The 16,176-nt window shown below is 53.3% G+C and overlaps 7 protein-coding genes across 7 annotated transcripts; 3 read left to right on the top strand and 4 right to left on the bottom strand.

Moving 5' to 3' along the window:
- Positions 1–889: 889 nt before the first annotated feature.
- On the top strand, positions 890–2,061 carry J4E79_009215 (uncharacterized protein; the record flags this gene model as incomplete). Its single annotated transcript, XM_049358066.1, has 3 exons — positions 890–1,076; positions 1,128–1,205; positions 1,256–2,061. 3 exons carry the CDS (start codon positions 890–892, stop codon positions 2,059–2,061), a joined length of 1,071 nt encoding a protein of 356 aa, XP_049207665.1.
- A 472-nt stretch (positions 2,062–2,533) lies between these two features.
- VMA21 (vacuolar ATPase assembly integral membrane protein vma21) lies at positions 2,534–2,771 on the bottom strand (the record flags this gene model as incomplete). Its single annotated transcript, XM_049358065.1, has 2 exons — positions 2,534–2,667; positions 2,717–2,771. The coding sequence occupies 2 exons, from the start codon at positions 2,769–2,771 to the stop codon at positions 2,534–2,536; spliced, it is 189 nt and encodes a 62-aa protein (XP_049207664.1).
- A 636-nt stretch (positions 2,772–3,407) lies between these two features.
- On the top strand, positions 3,408–6,920 carry J4E79_009213 (uncharacterized protein; the record flags this gene model as incomplete). Its single annotated transcript, XM_049358064.1, has 1 exon — positions 3,408–6,920. The coding sequence occupies one exon, from the start codon at positions 3,408–3,410 to the stop codon at positions 6,918–6,920; it is 3,513 nt and encodes a 1,170-aa protein (XP_049207663.1).
- Positions 6,921–7,214: 294 nt separating this feature from the next.
- Positions 7,215–8,856, bottom strand: J4E79_009212 (uncharacterized protein; the record flags this gene model as incomplete). The annotated part of the gene is made up of 2 exons (XM_049358063.1): positions 7,215–8,564; positions 8,620–8,856. 2 exons carry the CDS (start codon positions 8,854–8,856, stop codon positions 7,215–7,217), a joined length of 1,587 nt encoding a protein of 528 aa, XP_049207662.1.
- Positions 8,857–9,257: 401 nt separating this feature from the next.
- On the bottom strand, positions 9,258–10,710 carry J4E79_009211 (uncharacterized protein; the record flags this gene model as incomplete). Its single annotated transcript, XM_049358062.1, has 4 exons — positions 9,258–9,348; positions 9,400–9,735; positions 9,870–10,272; positions 10,470–10,710. 4 exons carry the CDS (start codon positions 10,708–10,710, stop codon positions 9,258–9,260), a joined length of 1,071 nt encoding a protein of 356 aa, XP_049207661.1.
- Positions 10,711–12,544: 1,834 nt separating this feature from the next.
- Positions 12,545–13,900, bottom strand: J4E79_009210 (uncharacterized protein; the record flags this gene model as incomplete). The annotated part of the gene is made up of 5 exons (XM_049358061.1): positions 12,545–12,898; positions 12,962–13,211; positions 13,260–13,361; positions 13,516–13,743; positions 13,866–13,900. The coding sequence occupies 5 exons, from the start codon at positions 13,898–13,900 to the stop codon at positions 12,545–12,547; spliced, it is 969 nt and encodes a 322-aa protein (XP_049207660.1).
- Positions 13,901–14,939: 1,039 nt separating this feature from the next.
- On the top strand, positions 14,940–15,684 carry J4E79_009209 (uncharacterized protein; the record flags this gene model as incomplete). The annotated part of the gene is given in 3 exon segments (XM_049358060.1): positions 14,940–15,330; positions 15,389–15,533; positions 15,552–15,684. The coding sequence occupies 3 exon segments, from the start codon at positions 14,940–14,942 to the stop codon at positions 15,682–15,684; spliced, it is 669 nt and encodes a 222-aa protein (XP_049207659.1).
- Positions 15,685–16,176: the final 492 nt, after the last annotated feature.

Raw genomic sequence — 16,176 nt, 5'->3', positions numbered from 1 at the left:
AGCTGTCCATGTTTGTCAGAGATTCTGCAAGAGTCCGGCTACGCGGCTAGATTTCTGCTGGTTGCTGGATTGAAGGGACGCCTCAGCCACTAGTCTGCATGGTGTACCATAGATAGCATTTGCGGGATGCACGACGAAGATCAAAGGTGCTGCGACAGCAGTGCAGGTGCCGTGATAGCCAGATTGTGCTGTGCTGCGCAGTTAACAGGTGGTGGTTCTCTTGAATGTAATTGAGATGGTGAATTGAGTTTCGCGGTGGCTGGCGTGGAGGTGCGGGTGAGAAGATAGCGTCCGCTTCCGGAAGTAAACTATTGACGCTGTCTAAATTTGCCAGCTAACGGGAGATACGAGGGGCGTTTGGGTTGAACTAGTAGGCTGTGCAGTGAGACTTGACCCTCCATTGTCTCACAGATGAACGGACGGTCGCGGTGGAGTGGGAGTGTCATTGTAGAGTAAGGCTGGGAGAAGGGCACGGCAGAGCGATAAGAGTAGATAGACACGCTTGCTCGGTACTTTTGTTTCAGAGTGGGTGATGGTGATATTCCCCAACCGTTTAGTCTGGTCGTGGCTTGATGACGAGTCGCGTCTCGGCGTCGAAGAGTGAATGGACCGCGCGTCACTACCTAGGTACGTTGTCTTACTACGCAGCCTAGACTTGGTCCGCCTTTCGTGTGTTAACAGCCAGTTTCCATAGCTCTACCGGCACGCATTCTTGATCCTTCATCAATTTGCTACTGCGACATCTCTCGTCTCAGTTACTACGATACGCCGCACGCTCCACTTGCTCACCACGCGCCACATTACAGCACCAGCTCCACCGAGTTACCCGGCTCGCACGACTCGTTAGACGCTCCGCAGAAAAAACTGGGTATCGCCCATCGTTGCAAGAATGGAGCAAGCGGCACAGCAGCCATCGCGCCCGCGCGGTCTCAGCTTCCACAGCAACAAGAGCAACAAGAGCCGCGAGACTCCCGCGTCGCCCAAAAGCCCGACCAAGCACCAGCGCAAATACTCTGACCACTACGACCCAAACTCAAAGGCGAACCCCAACGCCGCCATGAACGAACAGCAGCCCAGTATGCCGCCGTGTGCACCCTGTCTATCTTATCGTGGCTAACCTGCCCCAGTCGCCGAAGCCCTCACCAAGCCCACTCTCGCCTCTCTCCGCTCCTTCAACCATACCGACTCAGCCGGTAATCCCATTGGTAAGTCGTGTCGTCAGCGCTGCGTACATTCGTTATCTAACCAGTACCAGCCGATCCCGATCTCTCCAACCCCACGCGCTCGCGATGGGAGCGACCACTGGACACGATCCGCTCCTTCGAGGCTGCCATTGATGGCGAATACCGACGCCGCGCGCAGTCAATGCGCGCCGACCAGACCGACGTCATGAGCTACGCGAGCCGACGGAGCAGCTACTATGGCGGCGGCGGCGGCGGATACAACGACCAGAACCGCTTCTCGTCCGTCAGCGGCTACTTTCCCCAAAGACAGACGCAGCGCGACAGCTATGTCGATGGCTACGGCAACGGCGGGCCTGTTGGCGCACAGCCACAACGCATGCGATACGGCAACCGCATGCAGTCCGACCCGGGCTGGAACAACAGACAGAGCGCCCATGGTGGTGTCTACCCCATGAACGGCTACCAACAGTCGCGCGACACCGTCAACACCAACGGCTCGAATGGCAGCCACAGCGACGGCCCCTACTCCAACGACCACAGCAACAGCGAGAACAGCTCCATCGAACGCGGCATGCCCGTGCAACCACCACAACAGGACATGGGTGCACAGTACGGATTCAATGGATTCGGAAGGGGCCCCATCATGGAGGAGTACGCACAGGGGTCGGGCAACTACTCACAAGGACCACCGCAACCGCCCGCTCACGCCATGCCACCACCGCCCCCGAGGCACTCCACCCAGGCAGCACCGATCAAACTCGGTGGCGGTGGACCGCCTGCTACCGAGAACACAAGACCAGCTATGCTTTCGAAGAAGAGCAGCGATGCTGGCGAGAAGCGCAAGAGCTGGTTTAAGAGACGGTTCAGCAAAGACTAAGCCACGAGCGATGATGGGGAAGAAGATGGCGACTAGCTATAACGAACGGCGCTCCTGGGAATCCATTCGACAACGAGAGGCGCGAGCTTGCCATGATGATGAATGATTATCTTCACCATGGGGCTCTGGAGTCCTCTGGTCGAATCACTGTTGCGCGAGCCTGCGTATACAGCATGTTGGCGTTACTGTGGCGTTTGAGGAATGTGGAAAGGGTATATACCGCGATTGTCACTCCTTGTAGTTTTGAAATGTGCTGCTACAGTAGAAGTTCGCTCCTTGAGCCGGCTGGTAATGTGGTAATCATAATGGTTGATGAGTAATTCGTCTTTGATCTTATTGTTTCAAGTGATGTATGATTCAGTCACTATCATTACCACGCATAGTCCGCCAGAACATGTGTTGGCGACTTTACACAGTCGAGCGATCCTCCATCTAGCATACATCGATACCCAGCCATCTCGACGAGCAAGCCCTACAACTTCTTCTTGGACTTCTCTGCTTCTTCTCGCATCTCCTCCTGGTCATCTTTGAATGCCATGATTACATATGCGATCAAGACCACGTTCGCCATGAGTGCTGCCAAACCACCCGCCCATGTTGCGTTGCCTGGGTAAAGTCAGTACCTCCAGTGCCAAACCTCTCATGAACAACGTACCCTTGAAGACAAAGTTGACTGTGAAGAAGTATGTGCCAATTGGCAGTGTGATCATGGCAAATGTGAAGCTCATCAACTTCCAAATCACCGATCTGTTGCCATTGTCAGCCATTGCACTACAGCCATGACATCCAGCATAAAGGCGACTCACGATGGCACCGCTGGCGAGGTGTTGGACGGCTCGGGAGCAGCCTTTCCATCATAGTCTAGAGACGACTTCTGCTCGTTTACGGTTCTTCTAGTAGTCATTCTGCAGATGGAGCCTGTATGTCGTGGTGTTCTGGCTCGTGAGGAAGCGACGGACCAGGCCCTCAGCCGAATTCAGCAACGTAATAGGCTCTCAGAATGGTCCAAGCTCAATATCTTTACGCGTAGTAAAGTGGTTTTAACGCGTTGTGTTTGGTGATCCGCGTCGCCAGGCAAACCCTTCCCAGGCTCCTTCCTGCCTACGCTCTGTGGGTGTTTTAGCATACCCGTTGCTTTGTCCACTTCGCCTTTGTTAGTGCGCTTGGCCGTTGTTCTCTGCGTCTTCTCTTTGCGCTGCTCTACTTCTTCCGCCCGCGAACGAAGCGGCGAAATCGACTACGGCATCCACTACCACGACGGCATCCTTACTCTGCTCAACTCGCTGCCATAGTGCAGTCGCACAATGTACCGCCGCGATCCCATACTGTCGTCTTCTCCGCCCCCGATGGCACCGCGCGCCTCTCCGCACAGCGACGACGAGCGCGATACCTACGTCACGCAGCCTACGCAAATCCTCGGGGAGCGCTCGCCTTTCTTTGCGGCGCCGTCTGATACCACGCAGCCCACGCTCATAGTCACGCCGCGCGCACACCCAGTCCAAGCCACGGCTTCTTCGTCGCAATTACAAGTCCCGCGTTCGTCGCCCGCCCCTCAGCGCGACTCGTCGCCTGTCATGTCGCCGCCGTCGCAGTCGCAACGCCCATACGGGGGCTACAGCAACCCAATGGCACCGCCTGGCACAGGCTTCTTCCCCCCACAAGCAGTCCGCAAACCAGTCGTCGACCTCACCTCGGACGACCCGCCTGTTGAGCGCGATCCAGACGAGGACGAGTCGGAGTATAGGTCCAATATACCCTTGTCCAAGATTGAGATGGCATCCATGACATCGAGGATCGAAGAGACACCGCAGAAACCGACCTGGGATCTTTCGAGTTATAAGTACGGCAGCGACCAGTCGCGTAAACGACCAGCGGAACGATTTGAGTCGAGTACACCACCTAAGCGGCAGAAACCTATGCAACCGCAAGGGGGGCCTTCACGCGCTATACCTATAGACTTGACCGAAGACAAGGAGATGACCATGGAGGACATTCATGACTTGAGCACGTATACCAAAGTCAAGCGATTACAGGCTATATACCCGAATCGCTCTGTCAAGCAAATACATGATGCTTTGACAAAGCGAAAGGGCAACTTCAACGACGCTTCCGAGTATCTGGCGGAACAGGAGTCTGAGGATGAGCTGCTACGGTCGCCACCTCGCCCAGGAGTAGCCCGTACAGCATCAAATCCAGTTGTAAAGAAGACGGCACAGCGAGGTCTTAAGCAGCCTGTACAGTCGCTGCAGAACAAGTACTCGAAGTTGGGCGCGACTCAGAATAGCCCAGTGACGATCGAAAGCCCTGAGAAGGAACCACCGAAGCCAAAACGTCGACTGAAGAGCGGAAAGGACCGCAAGAAAGCCGTCTTCTCGCCCTCCCCCGAACCCGCACCCGTACGACCGCAACAGAAAACAAAGAAGGGGGCGGCGATCGTTGTCTCCTCTGACGAGGACGAGGGTATTGCTGCGGATCTCATGATCGACGACGATTCGGAAGCAGGTGGCTCGGTAGTGGAGAACAGCTTTGACGATAGTAAATTGTTGAACCTCTTCAACACTTGTACAGTGGAGGAGTTGATCGACTTATCCAGTCACAAAGAAGAGGACATCAAGGAGATCTTCAAGCACCGCCCGTTCAAGTCGCTTGATGCTATTCGTAAGGTCCATGTGGATCTCACGCCAGTAGAGAAGGGCAAGAAGAAGTCTCGCAAGCCACGTATAACAACCGGACAGCGACTTGTGGAATCTACCGAGGCCATGTGGAATGCATACAACACCATCGACTCGGTTGTTCAGCAATGTGAGGCACTGGGCAAGCCGATGGTTGCGGGCATGGCAAAATGGGGCATTGATATCTTTGGTGCTTCCACAGAGGATGGAGTCGAGATCACAAGTCTCGATGATGCTAGCGACACGAACTCTTCTCGCGACTCAGGTTATCATACCCCTCGGAGCCCGAATGGCAGCGATACGGAGCCTAACAGCATACGAAAAGCGGCCACTCGTACGAAGCTTTTGACACAGCCCGCGATCATGAACGACGACATTGAACTCAAGGATTACCAGGTCGTAGGCCTTAACTGGCTGAACCTCTTGTGGAAGACTAAAACCTCGGGTATTCTGGCCGACGATATGGGTCTGGGAAAGACATGTCAGATCATCGCTTTTCTGTCACACCTCAAAGAAGAAGGCGTCGGAAAGCCTGCGCTTATCGTTGTGCCTGGATCTACACTAGAGAACTGGTGTCGTGAGTTTGAGCGCTTCTCCAACACGATCAACTTTACGCCCTACTATGGATCACAGGCGGAGCGGTTCTCTCACCAGGAGAGCATTCTCCAAAACATCCGCCAGGGAACGTGCGATGTTATCATCACGACATATGACCTTACCTTTAGAAAGGACGACTCTTCGTTCTTGAGAAAGTGCAGGCCTGAGATCTGTATCTTTGACGAAGGGCATATGCTCAAAAACGCCAACACGATCCGGTACAAGAGCTTGATGAAGATTCCTACGACTTGCAGAATTCTTTTGACAGGAACGCCACTTCAGAACAGTCTTCAAGAGCTCATGTCGATTCTGGGTTTCCTCATGCCGCAGGTTTTCTATGGCGACCAGCAGGAGGAGGTTCAGGAGATGCTGCAGATTTTGTTCAAGCACAAAGCCAAGACTATGGAGAGCGACTCGCATAGCTCACTGCTTTCTGCACAGCGTATCCAGCGCGCTCGTACGATGCTGACGCCGTTCATCCTCCGACGAAAGAAGGCTCAGGTGCTCAAGCATCTACCAAAGAAGACGTCCCGTGTCGAGTACTGCAATCTTACCGATACGCAAAAGACGCTTTACAACGAGCAGTTGGCCAAGCAGCGCAAGATCCTTGAAGATCGAGCAGCAGGCATACCTGTCAAGGACCATGCCAACGTTATGATGAAGCTGCGACAAGCAGCGATCCACCCCCTACTCTTCCGCCACCGGTACAACGACGACAAGATCCGGAAGATGTCAAAGGCGTGTCTCAAAGAAGACATGTTCGCCGAAAGTAGCCCAGACATCATCTACGAAGAACTCCAGCTATACCAAGACTACCAATGCCACCAGCTCGCCTCCAAGTACCGCGCGCTCAAGAAATTCGAGCTCCAAGACCAGGAATGGATGGACTCTGGCAAAGTCGCCGCGCTCCTCGCTTTGCTGAAAAAGTATAAAGAGAACGGCGACCGCGCCCTGGTCTTCTCGCAATTCACGTCCGTCATGGACATTCTCGGCTGGGTCTTTGACGACCACGACATCAACTTCATGCGCATGGACGGCTCCACACCAATCCAAGAACGCCAGTCCCTCATGGACGTCTTCTACCAAGACGAATCCATCCAACTCTTCATGATCAGCACCAAGAGCGGTGGCGCAGGTATCAACTTGGCCTGCGCAAACAAAGTCATCATCTTCGACTCAAGTTTCAATCCGCAGGATGACATCCAAGCAGAGAACCGCGCGCATCGCGTTGGTCAGACGCGAGAGGTCGAAGTCGTCAGACTAGTCACCAAGGGAACAGTCGAAGAGCAGATCTACGCGCTTGGTGTCAGTAAACTGGAGCTGGATAAGATGGTCCAGGGTGAGGAGAGTGAGGAGGGCGCCAAGGGCAAGGGCAAAGCGAAGAAGAAGGACGAGGTGGCCGGTGCGGCTGATAGTCTGAGTAAAGCAGAAGAAGCGGGTATTGCGGCTGTGGAGAAGATGATGATGGCGCAGCTTAGTGCGCCGGCTGCAGAGGTGGAGAAGACGGCTGAGGCTGTGAGTGGTGAGGGGGATGTTAAAGAGCAGTTTTTGAACGGCTTGAAGAAGGCGGGTTTGGATGTTGCTGCCTGATTCTATTCCACCGGCATATAATGGATGGAGTGGAGTGTGCGAGGTGTTGTTGGCACAGATTCCAGACGGCCTTTGCCGTTTGAAGGTCTACAGATGTTTTTTAGTTGGTTAGATGTCGTCTTTTCTGTACTGCATATGCAGAGTCAGCATCCAGCGATGGCGTTGAAATGATGCGATTTATCTGCACATGCAATACTACGGCATTTGCCCAAACTTGAATTATGTACTACTATCTTGTACTTGAAACTATATACAGCGCCTGCTCCTAATATCCACACATACTCTCCGTTCTCTCTAATCCTTCACACTCACTCCAGCTTTACTCGCGTCCTTGGCAGATTGCTTCTGCGTCTTGGCTGTTTCTTCTTCTTCCTCTGAGCTCTCCTCTTCATCATCCTCATCGCTATCTTCCTCTTCTGAACTCTCCTCTGCTTCAGCTTCTTTCTTGGCTTGCGTTGCGGGTTTCCCTTTTGTAGCCAGTGGTGCAGGTTTCTTGTCCTCTTCGCTGTCTGCCTCCTCACTCTCTTCTTCCTCGTCGCTGTCCTCTTCTTCTTCACTACTCTCTTCGGTAGCTGCAGTCGCTTTTGCTGGGGCTTTAGCTGCCGCTGGTTTACCCGCATCGGCATCCTCTTCCTCGGAGCTCTCCTCCTCGGATGCTTCTTCCTCGCTGTCTTCGTCTTCGTCTTCCTCACCACTCTCCTCATCCTCCTTCTTTGTCGAGCTTATCGGCCCGGCACTAAGCGCAGGGTTCTTCGCATCGTCGTGCATGGATGGAGGCGCATGTACGGGCTTCTGCAGATCGGAGAGCTTGGGAATGCCAGGTTTCGCAGCAGCCTTGGTATCTTTTGTGCTCTTCGACTTCGTATCTTTGCTCTTTGTGTCCTTGCTGCTTGTGGGTTTCGACGACTTTGACTTTGCGACGGGCTTTCCGAGACCGAAGAGTCCTCCTGTTGCGGGTTTTCTTGTAGACTTTGACTTTGCATCTTTTGAGGATGTGGTAGTCTTTGCCTTGGTGTCTTTCGCCTTGGAGTCTTTTGCTTTCGCATCCTTTGCCTTAGTGTCCTTCGACTTGGTGTCTTTGCTCGTGCTCGGTGTAGCGGCTTTCGCGTCTTTCGTGCTCTTCGCATCTTTCGTTGTTGCGGTCGCGGCAGCGGGCTTGGCCTCCGCTTTGGCGGTCGAAGCAGCAGCCTTTGTATCTTTGGTCGCGGTCTCGGTCGCAGTCGGTGTAGCAGGCGTCGCAAGCTTCGGCGTCTCGGGTAATGGGACAGATTTTGGCGAGAGGATGCTGCTAGGGTCTTCCTTTGTAGGGCTCTTCTTCGACGTCGCCGAGGTCGGTGTGTTCGTCTTCTCAGCCAGCAATGGGTTCGTAGTCTTGATGTTGCTTGGAGTAGGCTTCATCGACGCGGCCTTCTTCGCAGCTTCCGCACCTAGCTCACGGAGCGCCAGGTTTGTCTCTGGACTGGGTATAATGACGTTCTCCTTCTTTGCAGCTGCGCTTGTGGATGAGAAGGAGGAGGTGGTCGTAGCTGGCGCAGCCATGGGTGGTGGGCCGGGCTTCGCAGGAAAGGGCGTGAAGGCTGCAGTCACGCCCAGCGCTTCTCGAATCTCGTCGTACTCGTTCCATTCTTCGATCTCGGTGATGCCCTGCAAGACACGCATTAGCCTCCTGTCCCAGCTACGCGCTTTCTCCTATACCTACACCCAGAACATATCCCTCTTTGACTATCAACGGTAGCTTCTTCCCGCTTGCTCTCCGCTGGAATAGCTTCTTTGCGAGCTCATCTGTCGCCGTATCGACTCCCTTGAAAGGGATCTTGTTCGCCCGTAGGATTGTTTCGATTCGAGACGTGGCAGTAACAATGTGAGAGGACCCGGCGGTCAGCGAGGTGAAGAGGTATATCGTCGGGTCGTTGTCGTAGACGCTTAGTTCGGCCATGACTGAGGCTCGGTCGGGGTGCGCGCGGGGTACGGAGGATAACTGAGCTGTGCCCTCGTTACGGTGGCGAAAGAGGCAGGAAGAATAGGAAGGCAAGCCGGCGTATATTGCGGAGGTTTTATAGGCCTCGAGACGACGACGTGTAGCGATTGTAGTTTCATAAATCCACGGGTTTCATAACACGGCCCTGACAGGACGAGGGTCTAGTGGGGCGCTAGCTTGGACCCTTTATTTCACAATAGATCGGCGGGCATGCGCCAACTCGCGAGTCACCATGCACATGTCAAACACCATTTGGGATTTTAAAGTTGAAGATATGTTTGCATTATTCATATCGAGCGAATGACATTACAGATTATTCCCGAAAACATAACTAGTGCCGTTTTTCTCGTGACTACACATTATGCTGGCGTGGGACCATTGGAGTATTTGCTAGCAAGAACTGTCATCAGGGCGTCGCTGACTTCGAATTCCTCGAGGACTGCGCCAAAGCTGGGTAGGGTTAGTGCATGCTCAGCTGAAATCAGAGTGATACCAACGTACCCGTAGCAGCGGACTTTGGCAAGGAGCTCCTTCTTCACGAGCTCAATGTCCTCTTTGGAGAGATCCCTGAAGCATTCGTCTTGGAGGATCTTCGCCCAGGCCATGATAGGCGTGATTTCCCCATCAAGGGGCAGACGATTGCTGAGATCGAGTAGTTTCATCAAATCCGGCATCTTGACGTCCGGCATCTGATGTGGATACTTCTCCTCGGGGCAATTCGTGATATGCGCATCGGGAGGTGCCGTTGCCATGAGCGCATGGCCGCTGATGTTCTCGTCGGCCTCGTTGGCGCGGACCATTAAAAACTGCATGTGGTCCATGCAGGGTCGCTCGAGCCTGTTAGACGCAGTCGTCAGAACAGATCTCGTAAAGATAACGAATGACGTACGGAGGCCAAAAAGAATGAAGAAGAAAAGACGTAAGCGCATTACTGCTGGGGTGGAGGAGAAAGATAAGGCGATCGGTCGTACGTTAAGACGAAGTCAATGCCGATCTGGTCATAGTCCATCGAATGCTGCTGATGGTGACCAGACTGCTGGGCTTGTTGCTGTTGAAGAGTCAAGGCTTGACCGTTCATTCCATCATGAGAGCTGGATCCGCGTGTTGGTGGCGATGTGTAGCCAGTCGACGCTGATCCTGGCCCGTAGCCTGACATGCTGCCAGTGGAGCTTCCGTAGGCAGAGCTGTCGACGCGGCCCATGCCATTGCTCCCCGGGCTGGAGTGGTCGAAGGAGATGCCATGTGCCATGAGCAGCTCTCTCAGTCGGCGGTTCTCGTCCGCGAAAGCGTCCCGTTCCCTCGTAGTAGCCGCAAAGGTATCCTTGAGACGGATCACCTCCTGCTCGAGGGCCTTGATGTATAGCTCCTTTCGCTCTCGGTGTGTTCTTGCCAACAAGTCAGTGCGTGATACAAGACATGGCTTGGCTGATGTTACCTCTGCGCCTGGCGGTTCAGCTCTTGCCGTCTGGTCAAAGCCGGTTTGCTATCCGGTTTGGGTCCTCTTCTCTTGGGTGGTTGGCCATCTTGCAGGAGTCAGTCACCAGATCGAGGCGATGTCTCAATGAACGAACCTCTTGTTGTCTTCTTGTCGGTCAGACCCTTGAAGAATCCAAATTGTGCTAGAGGGCTCTTAGATTCGCTTCCTACAGAGTGCCACTGCCCGGTACTCTCCATGTCCGACGCAAATCCAGCCAAGCTGCCCCTCCTGCTGCTGCTCATGCTCACTTCCGAGAAACACTCGGAAGCCCGACGAGAAGCAGCAGGTGAGGGGTACTCGATGGCAGCGCCGGATGGAGGGTAGGTGGGCGCCATGGTCAGCGCATGCGCATTAGGCCAGGACATATAACGAGCATGCGACATGATGTTTCGATATTAGGTAAGGGATGAAAGAAACAAAAAGGAATATTATGTATGTGTGTATGATGAGCTTTGACGAGAAAGGAGAGTTGTGCGGCCATGTATATGTAGTGTCGCCAGCGCCTCGCCGGGTGAGGCACGCAAGCGTTCGCAGGGTCTTTGGCCGTTAATGCATCGATCTCAACTCAACGGCCGGCAACCATGCGAGCCGCGGGGAATGTTGCAACGTTCATGCTAACCCGAGTAGAGCTTTCAAGGTTGTCATGGCGAGACTGGTCATGTCTCTGCAGCACGTTTCTGGGAGTGGAGTAAAGACGCGAGAAGCTTCAGCGGCAGCGACCCAATGGCGGCTGCCATGTCTACGTGCCAAGAACAAACTGTAGGAATCGCGAGGCGGAGCCAAAACAGATACAACTTCAAAACGTGGAGCGATTAAAGCGCTGGAGACTGCCAAGAGGAATTCCACATACCACTGCTGTTGTCGCGATGACTGGCACCCTCGGAGGAGGGGTCGGTTTTGATAGTAGTTGCCATGCTATAGGAGCGGCATTGGCAGCGACGCGCACTTATGGGTTAAACGGTTCTCTCCCTCGGCGCCGAAATGGCGGAGAAGCCGTCGAGTTGCAGTGAGCGATGCGCTAAAGGCAAGTCAGTCCACAGGGCGACAATGAACCCCTGCGCACATCCGAAACGTACAAAAGTCAGGCTCGCCGGCGCGCAGAGATGACGATTAGACAGAGCCGGTGCCCGCGGTTCTGCCGTGGGGTGTTTGGGTATTTGAGCAGCGAGACTTGAAGGGTACTCTAGTTCTCTCGGAATGCGGCCGAGGTCCTCCTGTTCCGTCCTTCCGAGTTGGGCGAGACGGCGATGATGGAGAGACGGTTGCAATGGGCGACGAGCTGCCGGTCAATTGAGACAAGCGATGGTGCCCTTGGCGTCGCAGAGTCGAATGTAGCACAGGAAAGGGCAGGCTGGTCTGGAAGGACGTGCCAGGGTAGCTCGACTCCTACACTTGCAGTGCGATGTTCAACGCGATTTAGTAGCCAGCCATGCACGAAATAATGCGCTACACACTCGAGATCGTCGGCGAGAACACAGCCCCAGCTAGCGATTTGGAATCTGCCTGCCATCCGGGTCTGGAGGTTGCAAGATGAGGCGGTCAGTGCACAAGATCGAGCCAAACAGCCTTTGGAGCAATCACAGCCAGAGCGCGGAAGCAGCTTGTGATCCGCTGGTGTTTAGCGGCTTCATTCTGCGGCTCTGCAGCGACTCCGGTCTAGAGCTTGCAGCTGGCGTGCAGTGCAGTGGCGCCGTGCGACACCCAACATCCCAGCTTTACAGCGCAAAAACAAAGGGTCGGCGCGCAAAATACCCCATGGCATTGTGTCATGGGCGATGCATGGTCAGGGCTGGGTATCAAAACCTGGCCCAGCCACTTCGACCGCCCGATAAGTCTCGGGCACGCCTTCCCGAGGTCCTGTGGCGGGTGCATTCTGCTCTACCACACTTCAACGTACTTCGTATAACAGCTATCCACTTAGACATGCAGTTGCCTACTCCGTACGGTCACGTTGTGCGGTATATACGATTTGCGGGGCAGCCAATCGCTATATTTCCTGACGTCGACCCTTACGACATAGCGCCTACTTGATCGTACCATCGGAATGCGATTAGGAAGCAAGACTGGTCACATATCCTCCATTGTACTATATAGCCTGCTCTAGATGCTCCAGATCGGTTGAGTAATCACTGTGGCCTTTGAGCAGATCCCGCAGCCGTATCGGAGTGCCTATAGCTTTGGCTTGTTGTCGAGGATCTTCTCAATCTCCTCCATGAGCTCCGGTGTCAACTTCTCGAGCAGCTTGAGAGCGCCACAGTTGTCCTTGACCTGTTCGGGCTTCGTTGCGCCAAGAATAACAGTAGACACATTCGGGTTCTTAGCTGCCCAGGCAAGCGCGAGTTGAGTCGTGGTGCCTCCAAGTTTCTCAGCAATCTTAGTCAGTTCCTTGACCTTCTTGATCTTAGCCTGTCCCTCGTCGCTCTTCAGCGCCTCGATTGAGTTCTTGAAGAATTCGGGGTTAGTCGCGAATCGGGAGTCGGACGGAATGCCATCGTTGTATTTGCCAGTCAACATGCCCGAAGCCTAAGTGTTGGTACACGCGTTAGCATAGATCTCGGATGTAGTAGGTTCGTTCTGAGTTCTTACCAGAGGTGACCAGATGGTCGTTCCGTATTGGTACTTCTTGTACAATGGAGCGTATTCCTTCTCGAAGCGCTCACGGTGGAAAGCGTTGTACTGAGGCTGCTCCACGATAGGGGCGATTAGGTTGTACTTCTCGGCGATATCGCATGCCTCCTGGATCTGATCCGCAGACCATTCGGATGTACCCCAGTAGTATGCCAAGTTCATCTGGATTGTCTGGGTGAAAGCTTCAACGATCTCCTTCATGCCAACGCTAAACATACGTTAGTAGGCACTCGGAAAGCAGAAAGCTAATACATACTCAGGGTCGTAGCGATGAGCAAAAACAACGTCGACGTAATCGTGGTCAAGACGCTTCAAGGAGCTCTTCAAGCCCTCGACAATGTGCTTCTTGGATAGACCCCTACGCGTTCATTAGTTGAGTAAGAGTATGCAAGACGGCCATATTACCTGGTGTTTGGCTCCTTCCTCTGAGTTCCGAAGAAGACCTTTCCATTACTGTCAGTCCCCACTCATGGCATGATGAGACTGATCTTACCTTTGTCGACAAGACGTACTCGTCACGCGGCCACTGCAGCTCCTTGAAAGCCTTGCCCATCTCAAGTTCGCACTCACCGGCTGCGTATACCTCGGCAGTGTCGAAGAAGTTGATGCCATGGTTCCAAGCCTCTTGCATGCAGTCCTTCACGATGGAACCCTTCTGCGTTCCTCCGTATGTCAACCAACCTCCCAAGGACAGGACCGAGACCTTCAACCCAGCGGGTCCAAGGCGACGGAACTGCATGCTATCTTGACATTAGCAAATGTTCAGATGTAACAGATGTAAGAGTACACATGTCAAATTGCGAATTGAACACAACCACGCATCGAGGCAGACTATTTCGTACTAGCAATTGACGTGACTTACTCCTTGGGGTCAAACTTTGTCTCGACTGCAGGCATTTTGGATGTTTATTACGAGTTGTTTGCTGAAGAGGAAATTTGGTTGTGTATGAGCTTAAATGAGGGGCAGGCAGGACACCTAGGCATAGAGAAGCAGTTACCCCACCGTGGACGGCAACTATGATGAGGTCACGTCATGCGGGGTTAAGGCAAACTCCGTAACGGCACAAGGTAGAAGAATTGCCGTATGCCTTGGGTAAACGCGACTGAAAGATTTGGGAAAGATCAGCTACTGTACACACCAAGTGGCGCAACGTTCCGCCTTACTTACGGCTATCACATTTGCGGCGGGTCAGGGCTGAGGCACCCGTGGCCAAGCTCGTAAGCCGCAACAACCTTTCTTCCGCCCGCTACCAACCAGAATGCCCCATTCAGCTCTTCGCTGGATGCCTATCGTCCCAGAACTACCCTATAATTTTGTTGCGGTGGCACTAGAAGCTGTTTAAACTCCTGTCTAACTCCTGTCCAGCGGCATTGGCGAAAGCTTGACCTCGCTCGTTTCATGTTTCAAACATCCCCGGCAGCTGGGTGGCGCAGAACCAATCACAGTCGCACAACGCGTATTCACGTGCATAGTTCGTCACCTCGCACAGGCAATGATTGGCCGTCACTGCTCGTTGATCTGGGGAATACGGTAAGACGGGTTCCTGACTATTGTGCTGACGGCGCACCTCAAGGGGGATCCTTAGGCGCGCCACGATGCGCGCCTAAGGTCATATATCTTGGCCGTCACCTTCCTTTATCGCTTCTATACACTGCCTCCTCACGGTCTCTCAATCCCTTGTTTAGATCACTAGCTTCTGCAGGCCTGAAGCAAATTCCATTCAACGTCACTCATTCAAGAACACTGTTCTGGCCACTTACTTTACAATACAAGTTCTGCATTCGGACTATTCAAGAGCTCCTTCTTACTTAAGACCATCACCTCGCACCAGACTTGGCCTCAAACATCACTCATTATATATACACCAACATCATCAAAGAACATCAACCTTACAACTATATACCTATATACTCCACCAATCAGCCGATCAACAACATGGGTTTCAAGAAGAACATCCTCGTCGCAAGTGCCTTTGCACTCTGCGCTTTCGCAGCACCTGTCCCCGCCCGGGGCCCCGATTGCGACCTTGAAGATGCCCCGGCAGCTCCCCCAGCAGATGCCCCAACCACCGAGGCGAGCCTGACTGCAGACAACTTGATCGCCATCGCCCCCACCACCGCGTCCTGCGACGGTGCACCATTCCCCGACGAGTGTGCAGATGCAACTGCAGCCGCTACTGCTATCAACAAGGCCTTCGAGACCTACAAGATCACATCCAAGGGCGAGAGGGCGGCGATCGTTGCGTATGAGCTCTTTGAGAGCGGAAACTTCAAGTACAAGAGGAACCACTTTCCCGCGCCAGGTAAACCTGGTCAGGGCACAAGAAGTAAGTAACGCTGTTATGATGAACTGCCCATGTCACAGAAACTGACTTATGTATTTAGTGATGGCTATGCCCCCCATTATCGAGAAGTACGCAACCGCTATTGCAGGTGCAGACGCTGTCGCGACAGCAAAGGCCACTGGAGTTGATGCCGTTCTCGACCTGGTCAACTCTGACGACGAGAAGAGCTTCGGTTCGGCGGCTTGGTACGTTACCACGTGCAGTGCGGAAGTTCGAGCTGGCCTTGACGCGGCCACCATCGAGGGCTGGCACGCTTTCTTGACCGAGTGTGTTAACACCCCACCTGCTGCTGAGCGTGACACTCTGTGGACTGCGACCACGCCTAACGTCCAGTGAGAAGACTGAGAAACGTCACCAAATTGGGTCGGTGACGGAGCTATTATTCATGGCGCATTGGGCTTGGGTAAGCCTATTGTATCCCTCTTCACTAAAGGTGGAGTTTTCAAATGTAACGACTTGCTACGAATTTCCTATACAATTATTCCAATTTCATTATCTACCATGTGTGCAATATGTGTGTTTAGTGGTTCGGTGACATCTCTACATTCACACGATACTTCGCTGAAAGTAAATGTTGTGGTTCTGTCGAGTTAGCGCGAGAAACTGTGAAGATACCGGCTATTTGAATACTGAGTTTAACTTGTATTGAATACATTATACTAAAGCAGCCTGGCCACTAGAAATGAACGGCCGATACATTGCGTTGGCTGAAGAGAAAGAAGAGAAAGAAGAGAAAGAAGAGAAAGAAGAGAAAGAATGTAAGAGCGGTACTATGCTTAAATATATACAAGCAGACATTTCATAAAGTCCTCCTACCAAATAATGTAT

The sequence above is a fragment of the Alternaria viburni genome (assembly GCF_023758015.1).
Source record: "Alternaria viburni strain BMP 2772 chromosome Unknown scaffold_23, whole genome shotgun sequence".
In the NCBI taxonomy this organism is placed as follows: Eukaryota; Fungi; Ascomycota; class Dothideomycetes; order Pleosporales; family Pleosporaceae; genus Alternaria; species Alternaria viburni.
Note: the sequence above shows the minus strand (reverse complement) of the source record. Positions and strands in the feature narration are given on the sequence as shown.